Raw genomic sequence first — 12479 nt, forward strand, 5'->3', positions numbered from 1 at the left:
CTAGATTCTCATCCCATTGGATTTACTTATAATGAAAGTTCACCTGACCATGTAAACACAAAATGAATAATAGGTCTTTGTTGTGAAAACAGCAAGTCAATAGGCAGGACAGTCACTCAGGATGTTCAGTGTGTGCACCACATGAAGGGCTTAAAATCAAATCCAGGTAAGGGACCACTTTCTGTAATTAATTTCCCAAGAGAAGTGGGGATTTTAGGATTCACAGAAAAGCCATATGTCATAGCTGCATCTTCAAGTTGCCTTCTCTGTTACAGACTTGGTGCTTGAACTTGGACACTCCTAGGCCTTAAAATTTTATTGTCTGTGGCAAACAAATGGACATATAAAAACATCTGAGAAACTCTAAATAACTTAGCAGTAAATCAGAAGATTCTGGGTTGACAAACCTAGACAATGTATTGCCATTTATGTTATTATTTAATTAATATAGTAAGTAGGCATAAAATAAAAACAATGTTTACGTATTAATTGGGTAAATCATGTATGCTAGTAATATACTATATATTTTCATAGAGACCTTTCACTTTTTTTCTTTATTTGGCCTTTTTCACAATTGCCTGTGGTTTACAAATGGGCAAAATAAGGCTCTAAAAGGCTATGTCCTTTTATAAAAGTCATAGTTATTTTGAGAACAGAGAAATAACTCAAATTTATTGATTCTGTCTCTCTCTGTAAAAGTACCAGAGGTTGACTTGTATCTCAGAAGATGTAGCTGGAATCAAAATATCTCCTTGTCAAGTTAACTAACAGATGTGGAGCTCTGGCGGCTCCATTAAGTACAAATGACTCAGCTCTGTATGAGTAACTTTCATAGCATCAAATATGTTACATGTTTACACTCAGTCGCTTTGGTTCTGTCTAACTCTATGTGACCCAGCGGACTGTAGCCCAACAGGCTCCTCTGCCCTTGGGATTCTACAGGCAAGAATACTGGAGTGGGTAGCCATACCCTCCTCCAGGGGATCTTCCTGACCCAAGGATCAAATCCACATCTCCTGTCTTACAGTGGACTCTCTACCACTGAGCCACCAGAGAACCCCCACACATGCTATATATATAATACATGATATATCTGCAGGGGATCCAACCTGTGCTTCTTGCGTCTCCTGCACTGGCAGGCAGAATCTTGATCACTAGCACCACCTTGGAAGCCTCATATCTAATACATGATGTGTGTTACATAGTAAAGGTCCTGAGTGTATTCATAACTACCATTAAGCAGTATTAAAAATAAAGACAAGACATATATTATAGTGGCCAAAGAGAAAGAATTCCAAGTCCTCAGGTGGTTGTCAGTAGAAATATCTGCAGATATTTAGGGCAATAAGAGCTCGAAGAAACTAGTTTTGAGTTTTAATCCTGTTCTCAGAATAAATTTCATTATCATTTTGAGTCTATTACTTGAATTTTCAAAATTTCTTTATTTTATACTCTGGTTTAAAAAAGACATGTTTGTTAACTTTTCCACTAACGAATATGTTACTTTGATTTGCTCTTACTTATGCAATAAACTTTCAAAAAGTTGTCCTTCAGACTTTTCAGTAATGCATAGAATTCACACTAAATTGTGCTTCAAATTAAACTAGATTAAAATGAGTGCAGCAAATACCCAATGTGGTCAGATTTCTAATGAAATACTTACACTAAACAAATATATTTGTATTTTACTTAATTCAGCATGATTCAGAACTCATAAAATACACTATCATTAGCAATTCAGCACAAAAAAGATACACAGTTATATCTCAATAACCTCAGGTTAATCTTCTTAATTAAAACATTATCTTGTTTAATGACAATTTGGTTGCCAGTAAAATAAGGTTAATTATTATTGAGGCTTGTGTTTCGGAATCATAGAGGGAGGATTCTGTGGATTTTCAGTCTTTGTAGCAAATTAACTATAAAAGCCCAATAGATGAACTCCTTTAATTTGCAAACTATTGAAGCAATTCAAATATTAAAAGATATAAGTGAATTTGCAATGTGCACTTAATTTCAAAACTCCATGGAAAGAAATCAAATTGAGATTATAGAATTCTAAACAGCTGAATTTTAGAAACAGCTTAATGTTTGATTTTGGCCACATGGAAGCTAACTGGAATACCAGTTATCCTTACAGTCTTATAGATCAGAAAAAAAACAAAAAACAAAACTGCCTTAATATATGGTAATAACCATGTATATTTTCAACAAAGTATGTCATAAAATTATGCATCATTGATAAGAGTTCACAAAAGCTGATTAGATTTAATGTAATATGTCATTTTCTTTAATCAGTTTACTGAAAGATTAAAAAATATAAACACAGTAAAAAAAAACTAGAAAAATCAATGTCTATCCATTATATTTAATTCATGAGTTAATTATTTAAGTAAATGTATACTATTTTGGGCACCTTTGTAAATCATCATTTTTGTTAGTCCATATAACAAAAGTATGAGATGGTTGTTTTCCACAGAAACAAAATCTATTTTCACTCAAAACTTCTGTGACATATTCTCAGAGTAACATTGTCTCATTTTTTATAATCAAATAAAATAATACTTTAGAATCTTTCTTGTCCTATCCAAGGTCCATATCCAGTAAATAACAGTCAAAATTTGAACCCAGACTTCTCTGATTTGTAAACTGAACCATTTCTCAAAATGTAGCCCTTTTACTAGCAGTATCAGCCACATCTGGGAAATTATTTGAAGTGCAAATTCTCACATCCCATCCAGACAGAAATGCTGCAGGTGGAGCTCAGCAATCATAGGTTTAATAAGCTTTCCAGGACCTCTGGATGATTTTCATGAAAGTTCACCTTTAATAACTGCTGAGCAGTAATATGCATCTATATGTAGATATATGCACATATTAATATATCAGTATTTTGTTAACATTTGCATACTAATTAAAATTATCCAGGAATCTTGTTAAAGCCCAGGTTCTTTGATCCACACCCCAAGATTCTGATTCTGAGTATGAATATAGGTCCAGTTGGGGCCATGAATTTGTGTTTATAAAATTCTCATTTATTCTGCTGGCTAATGAACAGCATTTTGAATGACATTGCAAAATACTGTGTCCCCACCCTAAATTTTAGCATATTTGATCAAGCTAAAGAAATGATTACACTCAAAAAATACAGAGAAAGACCAATACTTTCAAGGTGGAACATGGCAGTTTAATTAAAACAAAAGTGATGTGAAAAACGGTTACTAAGAGAGGAAGAAGGGTATATTGCTCAAGACAGAGGAACCTAGGCACTGGAGAGTTTTAGAATAAAAAGCTTTACAAAATTTGACACCAGAGGCTTCTCTGTGAGGCAAGTTCATTGCTTATTTTCCAGGAAGCCGTGTATCATATGAACCATTTTCATAATCTCTGTTTATGGTCACCACATTTCTAAAATGAAAGCTTTTCCAGACTCCTTTCTTTGGATCAAACTCCTGACTTGTGTATGATACACTTCCACAGATGTACTAGTCAGTTTTTTTAAATGAAGACTTTCTTTTTTTCAGAGCAGTTTAAGATTCACAACAAACTTAAGGAGAAGGAAGATATTTGTACCATATATAACCCTTTTTGCCACTCAACATCCCCCCTAGAGTTGGGTTTGATACAACTGATGAAGCTCCATTGATACATTGTAATCACCCAAAGTCCAGAGTTTGCATTATGGTTCAACCTTGGTTCATGTATTCTATGAATTTGGACAGATGTGTAATGAAAGATACAGAGTATTTTGCTCTGCTCTACAAATCCTCTGTTTCTTCATCTATTCATCCCCCCTCCCTCCCCTCCATGCTCCTTATTTTGAATAAGTTAACAAGATATTCTTGAGGAGCTATTACTGATTGTTGGAGGAACACATCATATTGCTTCTGGTCCTAATTTAACTCTGGATTTTGGATTTTTTTCACATTCCTTGAATGTGAATCTTCATTATCTTTAAATCAGTGCTATTATTCTCCTTTGATTTTTACCAGGTCTTTTAATTCAGCTCACTTTTAATTTCCTTGTCCTTTGTATATCTCACTGGTCTTCTCTTCACAAAGCAGTTAGACCACAATGATGATGATGTGTTTTTTAGAAACACATTGAGCTACAAGTAGTCAGTTGATTCTGTTATTTATTCACACAAACATTCTTTCATCCATTCATCCAACATACTTGCGATATGTTGATTTAAGTTCCCAGGTCTGCTCCCTAAGAGTTCACAGTATATTTTAAAAATTTGGATGATAATTGCCTAGGAATGAACTGAAGCAAAACTAGAGCAGTTAAGAACATCCTGGGGTTAAATACTGGCTCCCTTAGTTATTGGATGCTTCACCTTGAACAATTTGCTTAGCTTCTCCATCTGGGAAATGGTTTTAAATAGGCCTTAGGACTGTAGTAGGAACATACAATAAGATAATTCACGAGGTGCTTTAACACATATGAGGGGCCAGAAACATACTAACTGCTATACAGCCTAGTTACTATTTCACAAATTTTGATTTAATAGACTCAAATTACAGTTTCTTACCACTGTCTTTCTAGTCTTCAAGCTAGGTGCATAGTGAAGGCAATCTGCTCCATACTACATCCTAAGGGAATTTATACCTCATTTTAGTATTCATTATAATTTAAAAGAATACCTGTGATGACTAATGCATGGAGCAGATTAGGTATTGTGGAATTTTAAGCACCAGGATTTGGTATGTTTTCTTTTTCTTTCTTCTTCCTCTTCTTCCTTTTAAATTAACCAAGCTCTCTTCCCTTTGCATTTCATATCCTATAGCGTGAGTTGTTTTGTAAAGCCAGCCATGCTAGTGTCATTCTAGGGGAAGAACACAGTAGTACTGCCTAATGAATAAAGTCATCATGAATTTCTATCACCTTTAATTGTCTGACTAAAACGCTTGGGAAGCAGCAATCTACAAAAACAATTGAAAGCAATCAAGTTGTTGAATTTAAAATCATTTCTACTTCAGAGAAATTAAACGTTTTCCCTATTCTAACACAAAATTGCAAAAGAATCAAAATGCATTTTCTTTCTTTCTCAATATATTCTAATACTTAATATATTTGCATTGCAACTTTCATTTTCTCAAAGGCAGGTCAAGTGAACCCAACAATCAAATTATATGTTGTAAACCTATATGGACCAACTCATACTTTGGAACTCATGCCACCAGATAGCTTTAAATCAAGGTATGTAATTTCAATTTCACTTTTACCAGAAAATAGATCTATTAACTCCAATGATCATTTTGTTGCCATTTGGAGACAGATGTGATCAGCTCAACAAATTCACTTGAAAATAAAACTGAGGTTGCCTCCATTAGTGTAAGAATGAACTCATTCTGGATCTCTTCTTGTCCCCAGGAAGAATTTAGAGTTTTAAGGTGATTACCAGCACCAAAAATGACTAAATATACTGATAGCCAGAATTAGATCTTCAGCAGGAGACATGTGTGAGAGAGATGGGGGCAAAGGATAATTTTCTATTGAATTTTCTTCCTGAAAATAACTGCTCCATATTTTTAAATGGCTCTCTTTAAAAGAGTACCATCTTCCTAAAATGTGTATGATATTCCAACTTTTTCCCTGTTAACTTGCCAATGATTTCCTAGCTTTGTTCTCCAGGCAGAAAAATTTAATGAGATTTTGCTTTAAATATCCTACATAAAAATCCTATTTATTTAAGCTCTAGTATGGAGAAGGCAATGGCAACCCACTCCAGTACTCTTGCCTGTAAAATCCCATGGATGGAGGAGCCTGGTGGGCTGCAGTCCATGGGGTCGTTAAGAGTCGGACACGACTGAGCAACTTCACTTTCACTTTTCACTTTCATGCATTGGAGAAGGGAATGGCAACCCACTCCAGTGTTCTTGCCTGGAGAATCCCAGGGAGAGGGGAGCCTGGTGGGCTGCTCTCTATGGGATCATACAGAGTTGGACACGATGGAAGAGTTAGCAGCAGCAGCAGCAGGGACAAAAGAAATATATCATATGGATCAAAAGCATCATTTTAATATTAGTAAAATCTCCAATAACTGAACAGCTAATAAAATAATCATGTGGATTGTGAAATCCACAGTGACCTCAAACTTGTAAATTGACTTTTCAAATTTTTTAACCTGGTGAAAATTTACAACATTTCTGGAGATTTTACACTATGAGTGAATGAATTTGCTCAGTCCTGTCCGACTGTTTGTGACCCCATGGACTGTAGCCTACCAGGCTCCTCCATCCATGGGATTTTCCAGGCAAGAGTACTGGAGTGGGTTGCCATTTTCTTCTCCAGGGGATCTTCCTGACCATATATTTTACACTATATTGAATGATATAACTAAGCTTATAGTTTGTTTTTTTAATATCAAAATAGTTACAGGGTGACTGATTGAAGTTGAAATACCACTTAATGTTCCATTGACATATTTTGGAAATTTTCATCATATTTAGGATTTTCACAGATAGTACAGCCTCCAGTTTGTGGACATTTTTCCTACTTGAAGAGCTGTTAAAAAATATATGTTATGCTTACCCTGGAAAGGCCTCCATTAACTATCTAATATCGACTTTTCCTATTATTGATGGAAAAGATGAAGTCCAAAGAAAAAGTATGCTTGACATAGAATCCTAAGATTAGTTGGCAGGAGAGATAGAAAGTAAAATAAAACATCTTTCAAGTTATAGAGCATTTTATCTAGATTGTGATAAAAGACTTTTATCACAAAATTGACATATAGAATACAGTATAGGTTGACCAAATCAGATGAAACTTCCACTTCTGAACTTGGTTTACCAGCAGTGAAAGTTTTACACACAAATGAAGCAATTATGAAAATTATTAATATTTTTTGTGTTATCTGTCCTTTCTCTGATTTGTTTGGCACTCTGAACTAACAGAAAGGGCACTAGACTGGAGTGCTTGAGTTATATCTCTGCTGCCACTTTATTATATGACCTTGGATAAGTCACTTTATCTCTCTCTGGGCCTGAATGCCCTCATCTAAAAATAATAATTTCTAATTTTCATTAATTTTAAAAATCTTTAAAATGGAAGTCAATTTTATAATGTCCAAATTTCTTTCTTGATGCTATTACTTAAGAGCCTCTCTAATGAATTCGCCAGATAGGACATAGTAGTGTCAGCAAATACAAAAATTTCTAAAGGTGGAATCAATTGTCATTATTAGAGTATTAGTTAAGCACATATCTCTTTAATATTTGAGGTAAAGTGTGATCAAGTTAGGTACCCACTGCAAAAAGATATTGCATATCTTTAAATGTAGGAAATCTAATATATAGAAATATAGAATGATATACTAGATCTCTTTAAGAATGAAGAAGCATCCTGTGAAGAAAAAGTTCTTAAGTGTAATTCAGGTATGTTGTTCTGGCAATGAATTTGATCTACATTTGGAAGAGTCAGGTAATACCTTATCTACACAATGTATGTAGCATGTTAGCATGTTTTGTTTTTCTTCCATAATTATGTAACTTGGAGAAGGAAATGGCAACCTACTCCAATATTCTTGCCTGGCAAATCCTGCAGACAGAGGACCCTAGCAGGCTACAGACCATGGGGTCTCAAAGAGTTGGACACAACTTAATGACTAAACAACAACACAACAATTATATAGCTGCAATTTGTTACATGTGAAATGCACCAAAGTGTGATTTACTCTTTTTGTTGGAAAACTCAAGATCAAAGTTTACTTCAAAATGGTGTTTTCAAATGTTCCCCGCGCTTCAGTTTTCATGTTTCCTTACGCATTTCCTTATTCATTTATTCCTGATGAACACTTAAGTCCAATTTCCTATCACCTATATTTAGCCTCTCTAAGCACAGGTGTTAGTTTAATGGGTCTAAAAACAGACAAGCATGAACAACATAGAAATATATCTACAGTCCAAATCAAAGAATGCTACATTTATCTGCACATCAAAGAGAAATTAATCTCATACTTTCTCTTGATTTTGTTTTAGGATTTTCAGTATCTAGTTAATACTCAGTACTTTAGCCATATGGAAATTTGCTAGAAAACTATTGTGCCCTCCTTGATTATATACACATTTGAGATCTAAGAGTTATCATTTTTCATAATTTATTGGTCAGGGTTCTGAAAATTAAAAAGATGACACACTCAAGAGGGGCAATTGAAATGTATTAATTAAGGGACCTTTAGCAAAGATATGGGAAGGATTAAAGGAAACTCACAAGGGTTGGGAATGCAACAAGAGTCTGCAATAGCAGAAAGCTTTTGCTACCCCAGGACTGAAGGAACAAGGGGCAGGCTTCCTTAAAAAGCCTGAAAAGGCCTGTAGCAAAAGAACAGGATGGACCAGCAGGTAGAACAATTCAGTCACTGCAAAACCAGACCCTAAAGAGGGGAGAGTGTCCAAAGAATAAAACTGAATCCTCTCCTCTAAAGCTTTGAGTTCCTCCAGAGGTCTCTCTTGGGCTAGGGGACCTGTTGGTTGAGTTCAGGCTCTGGAAACGGTGGGAGCAAGGGGCAAATTCCAGACTAGATCTGGCAAATGGAGCATATTCAATGCAAATGATTTAAGGATAATGTTGACGTTAAGAAATTTATCTTGGTTATACTTTAGGGAGGGATTAGAAATGTCCACCAGGATACACAATAATTTTTCTGAAGCCATGTTCTGTCTGTTTCTGGTTCTGTTTCTGTCCCTATCTCTTTTTCTCTGTCTTTGTGTATGTATGGTGTGTGTGTGTGTGTGTTTCAGTCTTTCTCTCTCTTTCTCTCTCTCCACACACACAAACACATACAGACACACACACAAGCCTATACATACATGACGATTTATCTTAGCATTATTTGTGCTTTTCCTGAAAACTTGCCATATTTTTCTCTAATGCATTATAGATTATATAACTGTTTCAACTACATTAATGTCTTTTGGACATGGAGTTTACCCTAGGTGATACTTTGTGCTGTGTGCTGAGTCGCTTAGGTCATGTCCAACTCTTTGCAACCCCATGGACTGTAGCCTGCCAGGCTCCTCTGTTCCTGGGGATTCTCCAGGCAAGAATACTGGAGTGGATTGCCTCCAGGGGATCTTCCCAACCCAGGGATCGTACCCAGGTCGCCCACATTGCAAGTGCATTCTTTACCATCTGAGTCACCAGGGAAGCCCTTTGTGGTACTTTGCTGCTGCTGCTGCTGATGCCAAGTCACTTCAGTCGTGTCCGACTCTGTGCGACCCCATAGACGGCAATTCACCAGGCTCCCCCGTCCCTGGGATTCTCCAGGCAAGAACACTGGAGTGGGTTGCCATTTCCTTCTCCAATGCATGAAAGTGAAAAGTAAAAGTGAAGTCGCTCAGTCGTGTCTGATTCTTAGCAACCCCATGGACTGCAGCCTACCAGGCAAGACTACTGGAGGAGGGTGCCATTGCCTTCTCCTTTGTGGTACTTTAGGTATCCTTTATATACTTATTTTCCTTTATCTGTCTTCCCAATCTTATTTTCCATGGTATTCTTAAATCATTCAAAACTAACAAAAACTCTTTATTTTTGTAACTGTTAGATATATGAGTGTGTACTTAGTCGCTCAGTTTTGTCCAACTCTTTGCGATCCCATGGACTGTAGCTTGCCAGGCTCCTTTGTCTATGGGTTTTCTCCAGGCAAGAATACTGGAGTGGGTTGCCATGCCCAACTCCAGGGGATCTTCCCAACTCAGGGATTGAACCCGGGTCTTCTGCACTGCAGGTGGATTCTTTACCATCTGAGCCCCAGGGAAGCCCCATGAGATATATAAATATACAAATTAGTTTATTGGTACCAACATTAGTAGCAATACTTCCATATTTATTAAGTGCAGTATTCCCATAGATGTTGGAGAATTTAGGTATGAACTTAAAAATATATAACTAACTTTTAGAGGAAATATTTTTATAACAATGAATCATGTAGATTTTTCTACAGGGTAGTGAATTGTCACACTGTTTTGAAGAAGTGATCATCTCCTGTGTTAATTCATCTCTAGGCTGAAGAATAAAAATAATGGTTTGTCTTTAGGTTCTCCTTACTCTCCATCTTTGACATTATTTTGTTTACCTGAAATCTTTCTTTTTTCATCCACCCTTTGTGACCCATTGTTTTCAGACTGTTTCATTCATGTGATGCTGTCAAACTGCCACTGTCACTCTGGGCTTAAAACTGCCATGCTTTTTCTTCCTATTTAATTGAAGCATGTCTAGTCTGCATCTCTTATTTTTCCAATGAATGTCTATGCCTTCCAAAAATATAATTAATAAATGTATGTTTGTTAGGGAAATGACCCTTCTTATAAGTAATGCATATTTACTATTAATAACAGAGGTCTACAGAGGACCTAGCTGTGAGTTAGTCATGAATGTCATCACGATACACTAATGGGCAGAGATCTTGGATTATCTGGAAGCATGTGAGCATATTTGCACAAAGACTGTTGTGAACAAAGGGGAGTGATTGAACAGGAAGCCAGTGAAAACACAGGTGTGACTGCTAACGCACCTGTCTGCTGATGATGCTGGCACCTCCATTTCACACACCCTTGTGAACAATTAGATCTCCTGTACCAGACCACCCAGCTAGTAGAAAGTCTTTCTTGACTTGAGTGCAATCCCTCTAACCTGCTTGTCTCTGTCTCTGTGGCTCAAGAGGACCAGAGAGATCCTTGAGGGCTTCCTGGGTAATCCAGAGCCATGGAGACTAGGAACAAGCAGGAAAGCCAGTTAGAAGGAAGGGACAGTTTTGCTGGCCACTGGTTGTGGGACACCAGATCTAATGTGTTCATGAGATGAAGTTTCAGGAGGACAGCCACATTTGCAACAGGCAGGCCAAATAGTGTGGCATTTTCAGGTAAGGGCATGTCCTTACTTCCTCATTAAGAGCAACCCTAAATATTTATATGCAAACTGAAAAAGTCTTTATGAATCATAAGGAGATGTGCACCTAGGATCTTGAAACAAAGAAATAAAGAATATGGGATTGATCGTCCCTACCTTTTTAGGTGTCAAGTTCCACTTATCTTTCATTTTGGGTATTTCCAACACTTTATCATAGAGATTTCAATGGTTTGAAATTATCCCAATGAACTTTACAAGTTTTATTTTATGGAGAACTCTAATCCTTATGAATATATGTACTAAAATGTCTCACATAAGACTAAATTTTGCTTATGAACATAAGATACATTATGCACAAATGCACAAAATAATATTTGATCAAAGAGAAAATATAAGTGGTATGACTATAAATAATAATTTTTAACTTAATTTTACACCTAAGTTAGTTTCCTTTTAAAAATCATTTATTCACCAGATTTGTACCAGTTGAATTTAGTTTTTAATTGAATTTTAATTGTTTTTATAAGTAAAATTTTTCTTTTAAGCCAAGATTTCCTGTCATAGGTAACAAATGTAATGTATCAATATCTGGGAAGACATTGCAAATATGTTCTTAAAACATTTCACTTGAGGACTATTTTGAAAGGAAAAACACTTAAAATGAATATTTAAATTTTATTTGTTGTTCCTGTTGTTATCTATTTTAAAAATCATTCATGTTAGCTCTCATTTGGCACGAAGTATACTACCACTCACTTTAGTTAATTGAGACAAATTTCTGATCATTTGTAAAATCTTCTATGTGGCATTATTTTTCAATAAATATGGGCACTTTGATTTTGCAATCTATGATCAGTTGTTTATAACAATCAAATTTGTTTTCCTTCAGTTTTGCACTTTTATACCAATTAATGATAAATATATATTATCTCAATTCAGCATTTTTTCCTGATTGATTATAGTATCCATTATCATTTTTCTCCATGCTAAAATGTCTAGGTATTTCTTAAAAGCTGATGCTTATAATTTTTCTTTTTTAGTATTCACACTGCCAAACATAATACATGTAAAATAAATCAGTTTAAATAAAGCACAGTGAAAATGAACAAGATATATATATATATATATATATATATATATATATATATATATATATAGACATATTTATTAAGAATTATAAGTTCCATTGATTTGGCCAAAGATTGATCCTAAATCAGTTGCAAATTTTATTCGAAGTTGCTTTGTTAACTTTATTTAGGGAACTTTATTCTATGACTTCACTGAGTTTCCAGGCAATTTTCATGTGGGACTCATCTGGTTGTGAAAGCTACTGGATGTCTTGAAGAGCTTGTTGAAGAAGATATGGCAAGATTCACAGTATAACAAGTTATGCTTGTCCTTCCACTGATGTTTTCTCTTTGATGGGCTAACACATCTTCTAGAGATAGTACTAACTACTCAATAATGTTAGCAATGTGAGATTCAGGTAGCTGAATGTCTAACCCAGATGTGTCTAAGGACAGAAGGTTTTTCTTTCATAAGTGTTTTTCTTCTAAGTCATATAAAAATCTGATGGATTAATTTTAACATAATATACATGGATGGCATTTTTCAAGCCATTTCTA

General features: G+C 35.4%; 1 protein-coding gene across 1 annotated transcript in view; it reads left to right on the forward strand.

Moving 5' to 3' along the window:
- The window catches only part of DPP10 (dipeptidyl peptidase like 10), a 755039-nt gene that overhangs the window by 637518 nt on the left and 105042 nt on the right, over positions 1 to 12479 (forward strand). The window contains exon 10 of the mRNA XM_068969380.1: positions 5105 to 5202. Coding sequence (XP_068825481.1) covers positions 5105 to 5202 — 98 coding nt within the window. The remainder of the gene's footprint in view (positions 1 to 5104; positions 5203 to 12479) is intronic.

Source organism: Capricornis sumatraensis, chromosome 3, assembly GCF_032405125.1.
Source record: "Capricornis sumatraensis isolate serow.1 chromosome 3, serow.2, whole genome shotgun sequence".
NCBI lineage: Eukaryota > Metazoa > Chordata > Mammalia > Artiodactyla > Bovidae > Capricornis > Capricornis sumatraensis.